This window comes from Sinohyriopsis cumingii, chromosome 17, assembly GCF_028554795.1.
Source record: "Sinohyriopsis cumingii isolate HCF-2022 chromosome 17, ASM2855479v2, whole genome shotgun sequence".
NCBI lineage: Eukaryota > Metazoa > Mollusca > Bivalvia > Unionida > Unionidae > Sinohyriopsis > Sinohyriopsis cumingii.
This window is the reverse complement of record NC_142977.1, coordinates 58,304,776-58,326,443: the sequence shown is the minus strand read 5'-3', so window position 1 is coordinate 58,326,443 and position 21,668 is coordinate 58,304,776. Positions and strand designations below refer to the sequence as shown.

Below are 21,668 nucleotides of genomic sequence, written 5' to 3'. Positions count from 1 at the left end.
GTATCTTATAAAAAAGTTCCTTTTGGTTTACTTTTTAGCCTGAGGAGAGCATCTATTGTGTAAATTGAGCATCACATGGATGGTAAACTGATATTCTGGAGATATGAAAATTAGCTGTTGCTGATTTCACTTGGTTGTTTGGTTAGCTAGAAAGGCTTATTGTTTTTAAAAAGACTTGTAATCAAGTCCAAATGTGCAAATGGTTTACAAAATGTTTTGACCTGCATTGGTGTGTTGATTTATTATATATTTCATAATGAGATGTTGAAGTATATCAGTGGGAGAAAAATGACATCACCACACAGCCATTGTCACTTTTGGAACTACTTTCTTTATCCATTTAGGAAGTATATATGCCCTTATGTATGTTATTCAGGCCTGTATTTCCACATTACATCACCACACAGCCAAAGTCACTTTTGGAACTACTTTCTTTATCCATTTAGGAAGTATATATGCCCTTATGTATGTTATTCAGGCCTGTATTTCCACATTTAGGCCTATTTAATTTGTTTCTTTTCCTTCTCTTTCTTTCACCCTTCCTCTCTCTCTCCCTATCAGGATGAAAAGATCTTAAAATGTGTCAAGACTGTTGACCCTCTCGTATACTTTTATGTAATCAATGAGAAGGTACCATCAAGAATGCCTTAAAATGATAACCCAAACAATAAAAACCGAGATTCAGGTATTAACTTTTGTATTATTTGTTTTCCACATGAATCTTGCAAAATATCAGTGTCTGAACTTACATGATCTGTTTCTATCTGATATTCTGTGTCACCTATACAGTATTGTATACCCTGTTGCACTCACTGACAAATGATAAAAGAAATTGAAGAAAAACTATTGATTACATATAGTAATAATACTGTTTAAATAGCAGTTTTAATGATGATATGTCATAATCTTGTCTGAAAAAGATGGAGAAATCGGCCATTGGTCTTGGTTGCCAGCTGAAATTAAGTGACAGTCAAAAGTTGGTGCAGCATTTGTGACCAAAATATACTGCAAACTTTCCAACATATGAACAGTTCATGTCTAATTGAAGAACTTTTAAAGAAAAATATAGATAGCCAAATTCTTACATGAAAACTCACAATAATTGAAATCTGTTGTTTAATGATCTTATCCTCTATATGTTGACAAATCCCACCCCAACAATATTAACTGTATCAGTCCATGCGAGAATGTGTTAAAATCTCTTCATTTTCATTAAAACAGTTATTAATTTCAGACCTGCCAAATCTTACAATTTTTCCGTAAGTCTTAGGAAAACTACCCTTAAAATACGAACTTACAACATTCTAGCAAAAACTGCGAAAAATGATCATTGCCACAAAATCCAGATAATTGGTTCATCCATGTTTTATTTGGATCCGAGTTTCATCTCAGAATTAGTGAAATTAGTCATTGAACCAGACTAACTTTACAGCGGCACCCCAGATGCTTTAAACTGCACTTATTGTTCGAATGAATGTGTCTGCATGATCAAACTGTTGATTATAGAATTTTTTAAAATAGCATCTAGAAAGAGATGCATGTTTAAATCGAAATGGAAAATAAGCTTCTAGAAAAGTGTTAATGATCAACACAGAAGAATAAAAAGGAATATTCAGATTCTTGTGAATGAAAGCTAGAAAGGATACAGTTACATTTATTGGACATCACGTACCAATTTGAGTATGACTTGTGGCAGGAGATACGATTGCTGTCATCATGTGAAATAGAAAAGAATTTCCAAGAATTATGTCAAGTTGAGAGATAGCAACTAGCCATTGAACTGCATAGGGGTTGGAACTAGAGTTTGTACAACTGTACTAGTGGTAAAGAAAATCTATGCATACTTTACAAACTTTTCAGTTGAACATAATGTTTATCATCGATGCGTCAAAATTTTAATTACATTTTCCAGCTTTACAATAGCAGTTATTGATATTTTGTTACACATTACTGAAAAGTAGTCAATATTATGGAAAATAATCAACTGCCTTACTGAGACGGACTCGTCAGGGTTGGCAGGTCTGTAATTTGACAAAATACACAATCAGAAGAATTATATGCACAATCAAAATTTGTAGAATATCGCTGTTCTTGTTTTAAAATATACAAACGTTTTTTGTAGTATTGCAGCCGTTAAATGCATTAATGCAGAATGGAGAAAAATTCATGTAAATCAAAGGTTTTTGACTTAAAAATATATAATGTAAAGAAAATCTAAATTATTTTTTTTTTGTAGATATAAGGAAATATTTACCTGATAAGTGAAAACATTTTGTATTATAGATGTCCTCAATATTTTTCTGTTTTGGAGTCAAAGTGATAGAAAAGGATTTTTATATATACAGTAAAAACTGTTATGAGCGACCTCTGCTATGAGCGACCACCAGTCATTTCTAACCAAAATCGTAATGCACTGATTGATTTTATTATATAAATGCTCTGTTACGAGTGATCACCTGCTGAACGTGAACAGTGACCACGATGTCTTGGCAAATATGCAATTTGACACTGCTATGAAGGACCACATCGCAAAAAATCCCAGATTGACACCACTAACCTTGACTTAATCCTTTGTGAACACAAGAGCTCAGGATGCATGCAGTATGCAGACAAAATGCACATTAAATAATACTACAGCTGAATAACCATATAGCGAGATAAACTCCACTAACCATCATTTAATTCTTTGTAACAATGACCACATACATAGTAAAGATTGTTCTAATTAGTTTTTTTTTAATACAAATTGGCTAGCTACCAGTTTTGTGAACTTAAGAAGTCCAGCATATGGTGTCATTTGTAAACTGCAGTAAATCAGACTAAAGTTCATGTCACTAACTGCCATTGCAGTGCCAAAGTCATGTGAATAGCCAGTAAGATTAACCATTAGCTAATGTCCCAGTGAGAAATCTTTTGAAAGGGCTTCAGTGTAGGGTTGAGTACATTGTTTGTCTTTCTAGTTACTCTGTAATGCCTGGGGGGTGAATGAGCTCTTTCACTTTAATACTAGTAAATGAGAATCATTTCCGGATTTTTTAAAATAAAATAATTCTTTTGTTACATTATTTCACCAAGCCACCATCAGTTTACCCGGGTGCAGATGGTCACAACCTGTGTTTATTGAGCTATAACACTTGTGATTTAAGCTTCGTCTCAAAATAAATGTATTGTTTCTTGATGAGTTAATTATGACTTTTAGTTTCATTCATTGGTACATAATATATATTTATTCCACATGTCCCCAAAACCTGATCAAAACCGAAATACATCTAGTTGTTATCACGTCAACACTAATAACAATGGCAGAACCTCCAATGAAAAACACAAACTCTAACACTGGAAGAAACAACATATTCATGTGGTGTTCAAATATAAATTTGATTCACGTTGTTTGAAAATGTATATCTTTATTATATAAAGTTATTTTGAGAGGAATGCATGCAATATTTAACAACATTTTGGATAAAAGATACGATACATGTACAGTGAGTATGGGTATTTTTTCTTCTTCAACAATGGTAACTATTGACCCTGGAAACCAGTCCATTTTCACACACCTTTTATGAGAGACCATCTGTCTTGAGAGACCCCTTTTGATTGGCAGAAGGGGTGGTTTTTCATAGCAGGTTTTACTTTGTGTGTGTGTATATGTATGTATGTATGTTTGTATGTATGTATGTATGTATGTCTATATGTATGTATGTATGTATGTATGTATGTATGTATGCAGATTACAGTATCTAATTTTGTCAAACTCAGCACAGTTGTAAATCAAGCCATATGGATTACCTTCCTGATGTCAGTGGTTTTTGAAATTTTAATTTGCCTGCCATATATACTCACAAATCAAGTCCAAATGCAAACAATATAGACCCAGATTTGGCATTGCACAATGTGTTGGAAGATCAGGTTTTCTTTTGTGTGCATTATTTGCTGGCAGATCTGGCTCTGTGCAGTTTGCGGTTGAACTGGGCATATAAGTGAGTATATACAATAAATTCACACAACCCCCTTATTAACTTTGCTCCTGTCTCATTATGAAACAGGAACAGTTCATTTGAAACAGACTTTGTTACCTTGTTGAACTGGGGTGAAGGTTATCAGATTTACATACTTGCTTTGAACATTGTTGCTGTTAACTCCGGTTGACATGCAGTCCATGGCCTTGATGCTATTACATCAGGTTGACTTGGAGTCTATGGCCTTGATGCTATTACATCAGGCTGACATGCAGTCCATGGCCTTGATGTTATTACATCAAGTTGACATGCAGTCCATGGCCTTGATGCTATGAAATCAGGCTGACGTGCAGTCCATGGCCTTGATGCTATTACATCAAGTTGACATGCAGTCCATGGCCTTGATGCTATTACATCAGGCTGACATGCAGTCCATGGCCTTGATGCTATGAAATCAGGCTGACATGCAGTCCATGGCCTTAATGCTATTACATCAGGCTGACATGCAGTCCATGGCCTTGATGCTATTACATCAAGTTGACATGCAGTCTATGGCCTTGATGTTATTACATCAAATTGACATGCAGTCCATGGCCTTGATGCTACTACATCAGGCTGACATGCAGTCCATGGCCTTGATGCTATTACATCAAGTTGACATGCAGTCCATGTCCTTGATGCTATTACATCAGGCTGACATGCAGTCCATGGCCTTGATGTTGTTACATCAAGTTGACATGCAGTCCATGGCATTGATGCTATTACATCAGGCTGACATGCAGTCCATGGCCTTTTTGCTATTACATTAAGTTGATATGCAGTCCATGGCCTTGTTGCTATTACATCAAGTTGACATGCAGTCCATAGCCTTGATGCTATTCCTCAGGTTGACATGCAGTCCATGGGCATGTTGCTATTACATCAGGTTGACGTGTAGTCCATGACCTTGTTGATGTTAGATCAAGTTAACATGCAATATATGGCCTTGTTGCTATTACATCAAGATGACATGCAAACCATGGCTGTTGCTGTTACATAAGGTTTACATGCAGTCCATGACATTGTTGCTATTACATCCAGTTAACATGCAGCCCATGGCCTTGTTGCTGTTACATCAGGTTGACATGCAGTCCATGGCACTGCTGCTATTACATCTGGTTAACATGCAGTCCATGGCATTGTTGCTATTACATCTGGTTAACATGTAGTCCATGGCCTTGTTGCTGTTACATCTGGTTAACATGCAGTCCATGGCATTGTTGCTATTACATCTGTTTAACATGCAGTCCATGGCATTGTTGCTATTACATCTGGTTAACATGCAGTCCATGGCATTTTTGCTATTACAACTGGTTAACATGCAGTCCATGGCATTGTTGCTATTACATCTGGTTAACATGCAGTCCATGGCCTTGTTGCTGTTACATCAGGTTAACATGCAGCCCATGGCATTGTTGCTGTTACATCTTGTTAACATGCAGTCCATGGCCTTGTTGCTATTACATCTGGTTAACATGCAGTCCATGGCATTGTTGCTATTACATCTGGTTAACATACAGTCCATGGCATTGTTGCTATTACATCTGGTTAACATGCAGTCCATGGCCTTGTTGCTATTACATCTGGTTAACATGCAGTCCATGGCATTGTTGCTATTACATCTGGTTAACATGCAGTCCATGGCATTGTTGCTATTACATCTGGTTGACATGCAGTCCATGGCATTGTTGCTATTACATCTGGTTAACATGCAGTCCATGGCATTGTTGCTATTACATCTGGTTAACATGCAGTCCATGACCTTGTTGCTATTACATCTGGTTAACATGCAGTCCATGGCCTTGTTGCTATTACATCTGGTTAACATGCAGTCCATTGCCTTGTTGCTGTTACATCAGGTTAACATGCAGCCCATGGCATTGTTGCTGTTACATCTGGTTAACATGCAGTCCATGGCCTTGTTGCTATTACATCTGGTTGACATGCAGTCCATGGCATTGTTGCGATTACATCTGGTTAACATGCAGTCCATGGCCTTGTTGCTATTACATCTGGTTAACATGCAGTCCATGGCCTTGTTGCTGTTACATCAGGTTAACATGCAGTCCATGGCCTTGTTGCTATTACATCTGGTTAACATGCAGTCCATGGCATTGTTACTGTTACATCAGGTTGACATGCAGTCCATGGCATTGTTGCTATTACATGCGGTTAACATGCAGTCCATGGCCTTGTTGCTGTTACATCAGGTTGACATGCAGTCCATGGCATTGTTGCTGTTACATCTGGTTAACATGCAGTCCATGGCCTTGTTGCTATTACATCATGTTGAAGTGCAGTCCATTGGTTGCTGTTACATCAGGTTAACATGCAATCCATGGCTGTTGCTATTACATCAAGGGGGCGCTCACCAGTGTTTATGTACTTTTCAGAGAGTGATGTATGTAAGGTGAAATTGTTTGCATTTATAACATGCACAGTAGAGATAATGTTGGCATACCTCTATGCTACTTTTATGTAATGTGGCTGACATTTCTTCAGATAATGTGCTTGTGGAAATTGTACATGATCTAAGCACACGGTACAACAAAATAGATGCTCCCATGTGCTTGACAAATTATCCAGAATTAATCAAAAGTACACTAATTTTAGCAGTTATTAAAATAGGGAAAAAACGAATTTTGATGAAGTAGACAATAGCAGCTACTGAAAGTGCAATGAACCAATTACAAAATATCTGAAAAGTAAAAACAGTTATCAGCTCTTTTTTCTACAGTTTACCTCTGAAGTCCAGGAAGTGAAAATGACCATGCGGAACTAGCAGTGTTTTTATACGAGCACATCTTAAGTGAGCCCAAGCTGTATACTCTAGAACCTAAATTACACCCATCAACCACATGTCAAAATAAAGGGAATTAAAGGTTCTTTTAACAACACCTAAGATATATAAAGTCTTTATTATATAGCCAGTATAACCAGTGAAGAAATCCTGGGAAATTCTTTTTCCTTAAAATTCTAACCCTATGCAAAATACAAAACTGTAGAGCGCCACCCAAGTTGACATGCAGTCCATGACCTTGTTGCTATTAAATCAAGTTGACATGCAGTCCATGGCCTAGTTGCTATTGCATCAGGTTGACATACAGTCCATGACCTTGTTGATATTACATTTTTTTCTTTCTTTGGGCTCCATATTTATCCATGCAAGGTATGTATACAAAGAGAATATTGTATTAATATTCATTTCATTTCAAATTTATGAAACAAGTTGGATAATTCTATATTTTGCAAGCCTTGTTAAAATGTATTATTTTATTAAATCAAACCTAGAAAATAGCAAAATGACTTTTAAGTAATTCAGATGCCACAGATATTATATTTTATGATGTGATATGTTATGTAATGTGTTGTTATTATATTTTGTAATATGGAAAACTAATATATTTTGTTATTATGAATGTAAATAGGATGTTATTGTAAGTGATGTTTTTTTTGTTGCAGATGGAACAACAGTCTAAATCCAAAATTGAAGCACAGGAGTTGGTCCTATGATGAAGATAAGAAACTGTTGGAGCTAGTTCAGGAAAAGGGAGGTAAATAATCTCATTTATCATACAAAAGTCTTGTATGACTGTATCATATTGCCCTATTTTTTATGGCCTCGCCATCTTGGAAAGGTCATATTATGTTACCAATGTTTGTTTCTTCTCATATCATTATGACAGCTGCATCCATCATCAGTTTTATTTCCATTCAGTAATTTGGGACAGACATGGGTTGAAACCAAATTTGATCTGAGACTTTATATTGAGTATACGTCCATCAAATTTAGTATGCAATATATTGTGGTAAACATCCAGAGTTATGGCCCTTTTTTAACTTAGACCATTGCCCTTGTATATTGTACTGAGCTTTCTTGCAATAAATCAGTTAATTGTCCAGTCCTATTTCTGTTACAAATTGAGTAGTTGTAGTAGCTTGCCATTACAAATGCTCTTGCTTTTTACTGCATATTGAAAAAAACAAGAAACACTATACCACCCCCATCCTACCAACTTCATCAAGGACAGCGATCCATGGGTTATAATGCAAAATCCAGCACTTATGCCACATGTCTTGGTTGGAAAATATTTGCAACCATCATTGTAATGGAAATTTTGGCATGTTTGACCATTGAGCCCCTTCCCAGGGACTCTACAGGTGGAAACAAAGAATGACACCCCTCCCACAGTTAATTACCATTTAGGCAAATTAACTACAGAGTTTAATGAATTTCGTCCAGCTATTTTGAATATATTGTAACAGATAAGGGGATGGACAGCTCAAGAGTATCACAGCATCCACCATACTGTTTTGAAAAGATGAGAATAATAAAGCATGTACAATGCAGCCTCTTTAGAGACTAGAAAGGTGGTCTCTCAAGACAAGTAGTGCTTACTATAGATTCTTGTCTTCTGTTAATTTGCTATTGAGACTTTGACAGTTATTGTTTAGTCCAATGATTGTTTAATAGATATGACCTCAGGATTGGTTTGACTACAGACCAGAGATTGTTTAATAGATATGACATCAGAACTGATTTGACTACAGACCAGTGATTACTAAATATGACCTCAGGATTGGTTTGACTACAGACCAGTGTTTGTTTGGTTTGACTACAGACCATTGTTTGTTGAATAGATATGACATCAGAACTGGTTTGACTACAAACCAGTGATTAATAAATATGACCTAAGGATTGGTCTGACTACAGACCAGTGTTTTTTCAATAAATATGACTTTGCTCTGGCTTGACTACAGATCAGTGATTGTATAATAAATATGACCTCAGGACTGGCCTGACTACAGACCAGTGATTGTTTAATAAATATGACCTCAAGATTGTTTTGACTACAGACCAGTGATTATTTAATTGATATGACTTCTGGATTGGTTTGACTACAGACCAGTGATTGTTTAATAAATAAATATGACCTCAGGATTGGTTTAACTACAGACCATTTATTGTTTAATAAATATGACCTCAGGATTTGTTTGACTACAGACCATTGATTGTTTAATAAATATGACCTCAGGATTGTTTTGACTACAGACCAGTGATTATTTAATTGATATGACTTCTGGATTGGTTTGACTACAGACCAGTGATTGTTTAATAAATATGACCTCAGGATTGGTTTGACTACAGACCAGTAATTGTTTAACAAATATGACCTCAGGATTGGTTTGACTACAAACCAGTAATTGTTTAACAAATATGACCTCAGGATTGGTTTGACTACAGACCAGTGATTATTTAATTGATATGACTTATGGATTGGTTTAACTACAGACCAGTGATTGTTTAATAAATATGACTTCTGGATTGGTTTGACTACAGACCAGTGATTGTATAATAAATGTGACCTCAGGATTGGTTTGACTACACACCATTGATTGTTTAATAAATATGACCTCAGGATTGTTTTGACTACAGACCAGTGATTATTTAATTGATATGACTTCTGGATTGGTTTGACTACAAACGAGTGATTGTTTAATAAATATGACCTCACTCTGGTTTGACTACAGACCAGTTTTTGTTTAATAAATAAATATGACCTTAGGATTGGTTTGACTACAGACCATTGATTGTTTAATAAATATGACCTCAGGATTGTTTTGATTACAGACCAGTGATTATTTAATTGATATGACTTCTGGATTGGTTTGACTACAGACCAGTGATTGTTTAATAAATATGATCTCAGGATTGGTTTGACTACAGACCAGTGATTGTATAATAAATATGACCTCAGGATTGGTTTGACTACAGACCAGTGATTGTTTAATAAATATGACCTCAGGATGGTTTTGACTACAGACCAGTGATTATTTAATTGATATGACTTCTGGATTGGTTTAACTACAGACCAGTGATTGTTTAATAAATATGACTTCTGGATTGGTTTGACTACAGACCAGTGATTGTATAATAAATGTGACCTCAGGATTGGTTTGACTACAGACCATTGATTGTTTAATAAATATGACCTCAGGATTGGTTTGACTATAAGTGAGTGATTGTTTAATAAATATGACCTCACTCTGGTTTGACTACAGACCAGTGATTGTTTAATAAATATCACCTCAGGATTGGTTTGACTACAGACCAGTATTTGTTTAATAAATATGACCTCAAGATTGTTTTGACTTCAGACCAGTGATTGTTTAATAAATATGACCTCAAGATTATTTTGACTATAGACCAGTGATTATTTAATTGATATGACTTCTGAATTGGTTTGACTACAGACCAGTGATTGTTTAATAAATATGACCTCAGGATTGGTTTGACTACAGACCAGTGATTTTTTTTTATAAATATGACCTCGCTCTGGTTTTACTCTAGACATGTGATTGTTTAATAGATATGACCTCAGGACTGTTGTTGTTGTTGTTATAGGGTTTAACACCATTTTTCAGCACAAGATAAGCTATACATGGCAGCCAGTGTAAATGGTGGAGGAGGAACCAGGGAAAACCCTGGAATGAACCACCGACCCACAAGAAGCTAACAGCAAGCTTTCTCACATACCCACATTGGCCAAGCCTGGGACTCTAACCTCAGGACTGGTGTTTGTTTAATAGATATGACCTTATTACCAGTTTAACTACAGACCAGTGATTGTTTAATAGATATGACCTTAGTACCAGTTTAACTACAGACTAGTGATTGTTTAATAAATATGACCATAGTACCAGTTTAACTACAGACCAGTGATTGTTTAATAGATCTGACCATAGTACCAGTTTAACTACAGACCAGTGATTATTTAGTAGATATGACCATAGTATCAGTTTAACTACAGACCAGTGATTGTTTAATAGATATGACCATAGTACCAGTTTAACTACAGACCAGTGATTGTTTAATAGATATGACCTTTGTACCAGTTTAACTACAGACCAGTGATTGTTTAATAGATATGACCATAGTATCAGTTTAACTACAGACCAGTGATTGTTTAATAGATATGACCATAGTACCAGTTTAACAACAGACCAGTGATTTTTTAATAGGTATGACCTTAGTACTGCTTTAACCAGTTTTAAAGTTGGGAGTAAAATAACCAGCTTATTAAATTCTTATCTAGAGCTCGGTATACAAGTTGCAAATTCTATCAAAGTTATTTTTCTTGGGAATATAATTATACATATATATGTTGAGATCAATAGAACTAAATAAAGTTTGAATTTGATTGATCTAATATATATAAATCAATTAAATAAACCAATGTAGCAGTCTTGTCCACAATGATTTGCACAAATTATGGTCAATGTTTGAAAGACTTTTGCAGAAATTACTGTCATCTTCAGCAAGTTTACTAACCTGTCAAGGAGAAAATAATTGAATGGTGATACAGCTCACCCCTGTTAAAATGTGCCTGCTATAACGCCCCTCCGGATATAACAGTAATGCTGTAGACCCCAAAATAAAAATTTGACAAATTTTAATTTAAAAAAATTGGGAAAATCATTACATTAAACAAATATTTTACTTGATTGGATGGAACTTGTTTTTAACTCTGACTAGCCACCATTGTATTCAGCCAAAATATTGATTTCTGTAATCTGTTGCAGTGCAGCCCAAAAGAGATAGATGTTCATTGCATAATATAGATACAGTACCAATAAGGTATATTTAATGAATGTCACTTTTCAGTGAAATCAGATTTAAAAGTGAGTTCGGTCTTGTCAGTATTTATGAGTGAATTAGACATTTTTATTCTCACAATTGAGACATCCAGGAAAAACAAAATTTAACTTGTGAATAGGATTGTGATTTTAAGTGATTCGTGGAGGGGGATGTTGAAGAAGCTGATTTTAAGTGATTCATGGAGGGGAATGTTGAAGAAGCTAAAGTTGTTCTATGGAAACATTTTAACTCATTTGATGATGTTCAGCACTGATTCAAAATTGATGAGGATTGCCCAACTGTCAAATGTAACTGATGCTGACTTTGTCCAGTTTTTCTTAGGCACCAAAAAAAAGTAAATTTCCATCCTGATTAATAGAATCTACTAATTATTGACCAGGAGAACTTTGTACAAACATCCCATGCTGTTTCAAAAGCCATATTTGCATTCAAGAAAGGACTGATGTGGCTTGAATGCCAGGAGATTGAGCCCTTGATAATTATGCAGCTGAGAAAAGAACTTTGGTAAAAGCATTAAAAGAACAAGAATGATACGATCTCAAACAATCTAAACTCATGAAATACTTTCAGTAGGAAATGCACATCACATGACTGAATAGTGTCTATTTTATTTGGATTAGTACATTTTTGAAGAAATGTGTTTGTTTCAGTCAAAGTTTGGTATAATATTATTTACTGTTTAAAATATTATCGAACATAATGAAATGTAAAAATTCCATGCTGTGTTAAAAAAAAACAATTTACATAATCTAACAGCATTACTATACATTTGACTGTCACTTTGTATACCCTTCACCCTCAACACAAGCATACTCAACATTTTTGATCATTTTTGCTATACTGCTGTTTGGTACATAATGCCAACAGGTTATTAGTAATAAATTTTAATATGGTTTTAATGTTTGCTGACTAGAGGCGATTTTAGACGACATTGAAGCCAGCATCAAAATACTGCCAAAAACTATATCTCCAACTTTTTGTGAAAAGATAGAGGTGGGGCTAAACTCGTGGATATTTATTGATGTATTTTTTCATTATTCATAGGAAAGTGGTCTGAGATAGCTGCCATGCTAGAGGGCAGAACAGATAACCAGGTGTTACAGAGATATCGCCGTCTTCAGGAATGGCAAAAATGGACAGATGAAATGGAGAAAAAGCCAGTAAGTGAAAAAGATCCCTAAAGATCATAATGTTTCAGTCTTTCAACTGCTGCACAAAATATTATTAGAACAACTCTTGTTGGGATGCATTGTTTGATTTTTGTTGAGCCTGGGGATGTTAACAGATCGAGATAATGAAAATAAAAAACAATGTTGGGATTGGCAGAGACAACAAAATCTCATGATCGGTTACATAATTTGCCTTCTACAAGTCACATTTCCTGGATCTAATTTTCATAAAATTTCATAAGTTGTTTACTTTTTGCTAGAAGAACTTCTCTATTGATTTTCAGGCTCACAGGTAAATTAGTCATGGTTATTGGAACTAATAGTGCCAATTTGGGTTCCACATAAATCAATTTTCTTCACATTTCGCAGACCCAATTTTTAATATTTAAGTTTCATAGTTGCATCAAACTTGAGGATGGGCAGCTCCCTATTGAGATTGCGGTTGATAGGTCAAAGATCAAGGTCAGTGGAAATGGCATTATTGGTTTCTACATGATAGCTCTACTTATATGGACCTAAATTTAATCTAACTGAATAGGTATACTACATATCATGGAGTCTTAGATTCGGCTCAAGTGGTAATGGGAGAAAGCTTGCCAGCAGCTTCTCGTGGGTCGGTGGTTCTTTCTGGGATTTTCCCGGTTTCTTCTTCCACCATTAATACTGGCCACCATGTATAGCCTATTGTGTGCTGAAAATGGCGTTAAACCCCACAACAACAACAACATATCGTGAATTCCAGGAAATTGTTTCGAGTCAACAGAGCATCAGTCCCTTCAGGGAATTCTTGTTACTAAATATCCCTACTGCATCAATACAGAATCCTCCCACAAAGGTTTTGCATGCTAATGTGAATCATCATATTAGTATAAAGGATAACTCATCTTAATCAAGACCAAATTTGAGATTTAGACAGCTTAATTTATGTTAATACATGCCATACTCACTTATGTAGTCTGCCATAACATAATCCACCTGCAGATCCGGGTCTGTGCTGTTTGCTTTACTGACTACCCCTGACAACTGCACAGACCCAGATTTGCCGGCATATAATGCACTGGCAGATCTGGATATGTGCAGTTTGCAGTTGAATTACTAACAAGTGTATACAGTATAGTACCAAACAAAGTTACATTCAATCTGAATAACTCTCGAACCAACAAGATAAGACACAAGTGCAGTAAAGGGTGTGTAACAATCATCAAATTAGTATCTAAAATCAGAAGTCAAGTCCAGAAAACCTGTAAATGAATATTTTCCTAAATATTTGAAGAAAATTATTACCATCAGCCTATTTTAGACAACTCTTAAATGAATGGCATCACATTTTTTGAATACATTTTTTAACCAAGACACAAGTATTAGTTTCTTGGTATTAGCTGACAAAGTTGTTGCCATTTCAAAGGTAAAAATGTAGTCTTAAAGTTTCTGAGAGTGACATATCTTGCATTGGTTGCTGTATTCAGTCAGTATTTTGGTAAATTAATGCTATATGTCTGAAAATATTACCCACTTATACCAGGAATTCCTGTCTTCCCTGTGCACTCAGAAAGCATGATCATAATAACGACTTGTGGGGTATTAGATTCAGTGATCACATGTAGACTGCGATTGTTTTTACTTTCAGGACTATGTGAAAGATCAGTTACTGTCATCCTTCAGCAAAGAGAAGCTCAAGAAAATTCAAGAGGTAATACTATGTTTGATGTAAATGGTGAACATTTGTAGCAAAGTGGTTAAAGCATTGGGTTTATGACCAGAAGGGTATAGGTTCAGTTCTTGCCATTAGATCAGCAAGAATGATTTTGTCCTTGAGCAAGGCACAGTGATCTGCACAGCACAGTAAAATATTAAAAGAATTACTGTGCTGTAAAATGTTCACACACAAAAAAAATAATTAAAACAAGCGATGTAGAGCCTCTGAATATAGCACTGCCTCAAAAAATTGTGGCCATGAATAGCATCATGTTGAGCATGCACTGTACTTTAAATAAGGCTTCATAGTGTAGCAAGGTATATTTGCTGACTTTGTAAACAGTTCCCAAAGCTAGCCTGTTAAGTGATAGAGGTCACACTAGGTCATTATGTTTGTCTAATGGTGCCATAAAATGGAGAGACAATCTGATAAGGACAGAGGCTGGCTTGTGCGTGTTCTCTAGGCAGTGATACTGTTATAGGCTTCAGATGTAAGGTTAATGACCTTGTGATCTTGGAAAAGATTGTAATATGTCACTGTCAGGAACAGTTATAGGGAGGATAGAAAAATCTGAGAAAATCTAGAAGTTAGGTTAGTATGAGAGAGTCCATTGTAAGATCTAGACCGGGTAGCATGCTACAGTAGTATTGTCAGATTTTCTTCCATCTGTGAATGTTTTGTAGTCACAATATCAAATATTTATAAACTAATGATCAGTTTGATTTATTCCACATTAAATGATAGTTTGTATTATGAAATAAGTTGTGAATTCAGTTTTCTTGCTGAATTCCTGTACATTTTATTTAGAAGAACATTTTTGAAATTACATTACATGTGTTGACTAAATTATAGGCAGAGGCCTTTATTGTTTTAAAATATTTGCATTTTCTTTTGTACATATAGATACATTTGCCTTGGTTTTTTTAAAGTTTTATTTTTGAATAATTTCTTTAAATTCTAAAATCCAATCAAGCACTGAATATGATAGTTGTTTGATTGAGCATCCATGTTGCTATCGTTGATCAATGTTTTATATTGCTTTGAAATGGTACTAACAGCTGCCTCACTTGGCGTTCAGCATTAAGAGGTTAGTGTTAGGACTGGTCAACCTGGTGTCAGGATAATGTGACTGGGTGGGACATCATGCTACATGTCTGCGGCATGATGCCTCAGTGCTAGACATCACTATAAACTGCCACATTGCAGACATCGTAGTGATATGACTGAAAAATTGTTAAAGCTACGTTAAAAATCAAAATCACACACACATATTGCTTTTGACAATAGTGTACAGTGGGTGATATGCATTATCTAGAGAATGTTTTAAGCAAGATATTTTTGTTGTATTTTCTCAGCATTAACATTATTGATAACTTAAATGTGCATTACTTTGCATGAAGGTCTGTACCATGCAAAAACGATGTCTATCTCCTTTTAGGGAACTGCGGTATTTCAGTTGGTAGGGCTTCAGACTCATAATGTGATGGTTTCAAGGTTTGATACCCACCTAGGCCAGCCTCATTGTGTCCTTGGGAAAGTAGTGTTTCGTTTTACCCACATTTGTGCATCAGACACCCCCAGATTTTAACTTTGACCCCAAGTTTTGACACCAAGGTTTGATTTTTACTCAATCTGAACTCCGTTTTGGTGACAAGGGATTTTTGACTCTCAGTCTTGTACCCCTAGGGGATACACTAGGGAGGGCGCTTAGCTCCCATTTCCTTTGCATGATATGGCCAGTATGTGTTCAAAGTGTTTTTAAGACCAACAAGCAACAAACTGTTTCCTTTTAATTTATTTCTTTGGCAGAAATTTCATGCTTGCAACAAAGTTTTGATTCTTTATAAAAAAGATTTTATTGATGCACTTGAATTTTGATTGCTAAAACTTTATGAGGAAAATTTGACCTGATTTTGTTCAACTTGACACATTTGCACTGGATGTGATATTATACCCTTTATTTATTATGCTTAGTTTACTAGTTTTTCAGCTTTGTGAAAGTCATATAGTTTCATATCTGATGTTTGAATAAGAAGACCTAAATGTAAAATATTGGTTGACTGGAATTTAGCATAGACCTTCTCCTCTGCATGTCATAAAAAGTCACTGATGGAGGCATGAGCCATAGTTGCTGAGTGGTTAGAGTGCCTGACTAGCAACTGACAGGGCATGAGTTTGAATCCTATCATCAGATCAGCAATTTTACCTGCCATAGTGTGTCAAGTTACTTTTCACCAATTACCTCGGCACAAAATAGCCTACTTGTGTTTCTGTGCCAGAAACCACCAAATCAAACAAATAAACAAATGAAATGAAAACAAATGAATCACCAAAACAAAAATCCCCTACAAATATCAGAACCAAACCATATCAGCACCCATCCAAATCCACCCCACCCCCCAAAATAAACCTGAATATTGTTTAGCATCCATATAATGAACATTATACTTTAATAGTGTTTGACAATTTTATTGTTGGTTTAGAAAAGCCATGTGATTTATACAGTTACAATATTATATGTAATAGATATACATTCATAACACTTAGTATTGTCACATAGCAATTTCGTATAATATTTTTCACTGTTTGCAGTCATGTGATCCATAGAATCTTATTCACTCAGTTCATGGCATGTACTATTCTTCAAAACCATTTCATAAATTTCATGTCCACTTGTTGCTAATTAAAATTTTTACATGGTATTCTGATGATACTGTAGATCAAGATAGCATCTGACACGGTCAAGAGTGTACGAGAATCGGCAACTGAGGAATTCCAACAAGAGCTACAGGAGATTGCTAACAGAATTAGAGACTCCAACATGGAGATATCAGAAATGGATTATATAAGGCAGCAGATTGACAAAGAAACAGGTGGGTTAAAAGTTTCATCAAGCTGACATTTGTGTTACCTTCATTCTTTTTTGCGGGTGACAGCATCAGCAGTTTTGTTAAAGTTTTGGCTAATTTTTAATTTGTTTATTTGTTTAACCTTTGGTGGATTCTGCTCATACATGGGATGTTTCACATTCATTCTGCAACAAACCACCACCCCTTTGACTCCTTTGACCTTATTGGGTCAAGGTTACATACACTGAAGTTTGCATGGTTGGTTTTTCATTTTCATAATGCATTGTTGGATGTTGTTCATATATTGGGCTTTCTCAACACTAAGCAAGGACAACTGGGGTCACGGTCACATGGTTTACATCAGTGTTTTGAGCTTAAGCTTGACATGCGGGCCATGATCCTTGTTACTGTCACATTTTTTTACATGCCCATAATGTTGTTGTTTTGGGTATACTATTTTTTAGCACATGATAGGATACATGGCAGAAAATATAACTGGTGGGTGAAGAACCTGGTAAAACCCTGGCAAGAACCACTGATCCATGGGAAGCTGCTGGTAAGCTTTTATCACACCCACATTGGCCAAGCCCGAGACTTGAACCCACATGGACAGTGGTGAGATGGCAGTGATTGTAAATGCAAGCGCCTTATACCACTTGGCCACCCAGGGTGCCACATGCTCTTAATGCCTCCAGTGTTGATTTGGTGTTGGATTTCAGATGGAGATTGTCTGTAACACAGAAGAAACTATTGGTGATAGTCAAGTATGTGCTCCTGGGCTGGGAAACCAGTGAGTAAATTCTCATTGAAAATGGAGAAGTTTTCTCTTGTTCAGTGTAGAAAGTTAACATACCTGTTTTTAACTGGAGACAAATAATGGACAAGGCAGTTATAGTGTGTCTAAATTGGCCTTTACATCAAAAGCTATGGTTATTGCCAAGTGTACACAAATTTTCATTGTAGTGACACTTTCAGTCCTTAAACAGTATATGCAGTGAATGCAGAGGGAATATCATGCATATACATTTTGGGTTATGATCCTGAGGTAACTGTCATGGCATAGTGGTTGGGATGGGGCGTTTGAGTAACATGTAGTAAAATCAATATGTGGTTTTGTAAATGATATAATATATCTATTTTCTTTGTAAACAGGTGGCTTAGTTGTGCCTCGTCCTCCTTTGTTGAAGCGTTTTTCTGTGCGCAAATTCAGCCAGACATGGAAGAGACGAGAACAGCTTCAGAGTCTGATTGGTTTCCATGTCGACAAGGCCATTGAGAAAAATCAGACTCAGGACCTGAAAGCTGTTGCCCAAGAAGCTACCAGAAATGTCAGGCCTGTTGCTGAAATAAAGGTATACTTAGGAAAGCTTAAATGCCAATCGGGTAAAAATAGAGCTGACATAAGTCTTGTTTTAAATTTATCATAAAAATTGATCACCACAAAAAATAAATGAATTCACAGTATGTGAAAAATCATAGTAAATTTTTATTACCTGTTTTCTATCAGAGCAAAATTAGGTGAAGTTGCTGTTGTATCCAGAGTAGAGATCCTGGAATCCCAGTATTTGCTGGACCTGTCTTGTAGCTTAAAGGTTTTGTCCAGCAATATCTTATATCAACCTGTCTTTGATTCCTTTGTCCATTAAACTGTCAGTGGCTTGGTGGTTTGCATGCTGTACTCCTGACCAAAAGGGTGCGCGTGCATGTGCTAATCCTACCAATAGACCAGCTTGGGTCAGCTACCATGACCAGTGTCCTTGGGGAAAAGCACTTGACTGCAGTTGACTTAGCACTAAATAACCTACTTGTCTTGCTGTGCCAAACCATTCAACTTCCAAATAAACATGGTAACGAAGTAAAATTCTTAGATCACATGGTCTAGTTTACATCTTGTTTTTTTGTTGAAAGATCAGTAAAGGTGTTGCAAATGAAGCTTAATTCGAAGGTGACCTGATCATAGATTACACATTGTTTTCTTGTTGGACAATTAAAAGGTTTCACTGACTGACCATGTTTGGTCATTATGTTTTTCTTTATTGTTTGAACAGTCTATAGCCACAAAGCAAAAGACAAAAGAGGTATGAAAGCCAATCTCCTGGATCTATCAAAATGATTGTCCCATGGTCTATATTGTAAACAAGACCTCATTTCATCACACCATGTCGTTTGTGTGTCATGGCGTGTCTGTAAATGATACTTGCAACAAGAAGTAACTTTAATCAGCATCCCTTTCCAAGACTTATTTCTGGCCCTGATCAAATAAAACTTCACCATTAAACCTTATGGGAATTACCTGTTAATTAGGTGTTAGTATCTTCGAAGTAGTTTTTCAGTTGTCAGCCAATGAATGAATGAGTGAGTGAGTGTGTGAAAACAGTATTTAGGAATAAAATACTGTTGTTGGGTGAAATCCTATGTATTATTTGGGGGGTTTTCTGAAAGAAAAAATTGATTTTTTCAATAAAAAATTTAGTTTGAGAGGAAACCAGTTAATCAGAGGAAGATAATACTAACACTAAAGCAACAGTAAATCCAGAACCAAAAAGGACACATTTTCTGGTTTATATGATAATTAGGTATATCACAGTTTTCTGTCAGTCCCAACTTATTATGTCTCCCTTGAGTATTTTAGGCCAAAAAGATATGTTTCCTATTGCACTGATTTTAAAATTAGGGTAGGTAGTTTTTTTTATTTTTACATCATATATATTATAATGATTGATGTATGTATGTATAATGCACTAAGCTTTTCTAGTACTGACTAAAACCAGCTCAATTAGATGTGCAAATCAAGTTTGGGATTTTTTTAACAAAATGTTCACAATTTTCTATAATTAAAAATTATTAATTTTTTTTTTTACCCTGGTGAAAAAATGTGCTAGTGTCAGAAACAAGAAATAGGGATGGTCAGCTGACCAGAAACACATTTTTGTTGTTGCCTGTAATAAAGTTTACAAATATATATCTCTGCATTATAGGTGTCAACCATGTTAGTATTTGTTAGAATTACCAGCATTATGATTACATTTCATCTTTTTATTGTAAATCTAAAGATGGTAATAAATGACAGCAATATTCTTTTTCAATAAATGATGGCAATATTCTTTTTCAGGGTCATGATAAATGGAGGCTTATCAACCATGCTTTGAAAGACAAAAATCCTCATGAGTTTACAGTTCGAGAAATTCTTGACCTCTCAAGACAGTTGGCTGATACAGGTGAAATCCATCCTTTTGAAGAGAAGCCTCGTGTGAATCGTTTCACAGTGAAGAAACATGGACGAAGTCAGCATTCATTTATTAAGCATAATGACCTCTCGCGGAAGCTACGAAAAGCTCTCCAGTGCCACTCAGATAAAAAATATTTAAGACGTCGCTCTCAAACTGGACGACCTAGAAAGTTCTATCTATGTAAGCTGAATGTAGATTAGAATTATTGATCATTGTGTGTTTGCAATTGTATATTGTGGGCAAGATTGCATGCTCAGCATTCTTCAGGTGAGACCACACTCTCCAGTAATATAATTTATTGCATGCTCAGCATTCTTCAGGTGAGATCACACTCTCCAGTACTATAATTTATTGCATGCTCAGCATTCTTCAGGTGAGACCACACTCTCCGGTACTTTAATTTATTGCATGCTCAGCATTCTTCAGGTGAGATCACACTCTCCAGTACTATAATTTATTGCATGCTCAGCATTCTTCAGGTGAGACCACACTCTCCAATACTTTAATTTATTGCATGCTCAGCATTCTTCAGGTGAGATCACACTCTCCAGTACTATAATTTATTGCATGCTCAGCATTCTTCAGGTGAGACCACACTCCAGTACTTTAATTTTTGTATTCTCAGTATTGATCAGGTGAGACCACACTCTCCAATACTATAATGTATTGCATACTCAGCATTCTTCAGGTGAGACCACACTCTCCAACAGCTCCAGTACTATAGTTTATTATTTATGTACCTCTGTTTCTCTTTCTCTTTAGAAAATTTTGGAAATTCAGTTATTTATATTATATTAGTTATGTTGGACATGAACAGTATAATGTGATATGACTGTTACATACTGATGTGTCGTGACAAATCTGCTGCGGCATGCTACATAGCAACAAACTTATTTGGTTTTGCAGGTACTTTTAGCAATTAGTGCTTGATATATCTAGTATGAAAAAATTATAGAGATGTGTTTCATAATTTGCATAGGAAGTCATGTGAGGAATATATAAAAAGATTAGTAATTTTCCTTGCATGATTTAGGAAGCTTTCCATCGCATTTAAATCTGTCTTGAA

At 35.6% G+C, this 21,668-nt stretch overlaps 1 protein-coding gene across 1 annotated transcript in view; it reads left to right on the top strand.

Moving 5' to 3' along the window:
* The window catches only part of LOC149778840 (uncharacterized), a 114,449-nt gene that overhangs the window by 59,522 nt on the left and 33,259 nt on the right, over window positions 1-21,668 (top strand). The window contains exons 14-19 of the mRNA XM_089939592.1: window positions 7,461-7,552; window positions 12,703-12,818; window positions 14,455-14,517; window positions 17,243-17,396; window positions 18,525-18,724; window positions 20,485-20,782. Coding sequence (XP_089795718.1) covers window positions 7,461-7,552; window positions 12,703-12,818; window positions 14,455-14,517; window positions 17,243-17,396; window positions 18,525-18,724; window positions 20,485-20,782 — 923 coding nt within the window. The remainder of the gene's footprint in view (window positions 1-7,460; window positions 7,553-12,702; window positions 12,819-14,454; window positions 14,518-17,242; window positions 17,397-18,524; window positions 18,725-20,484; window positions 20,783-21,668) is intronic.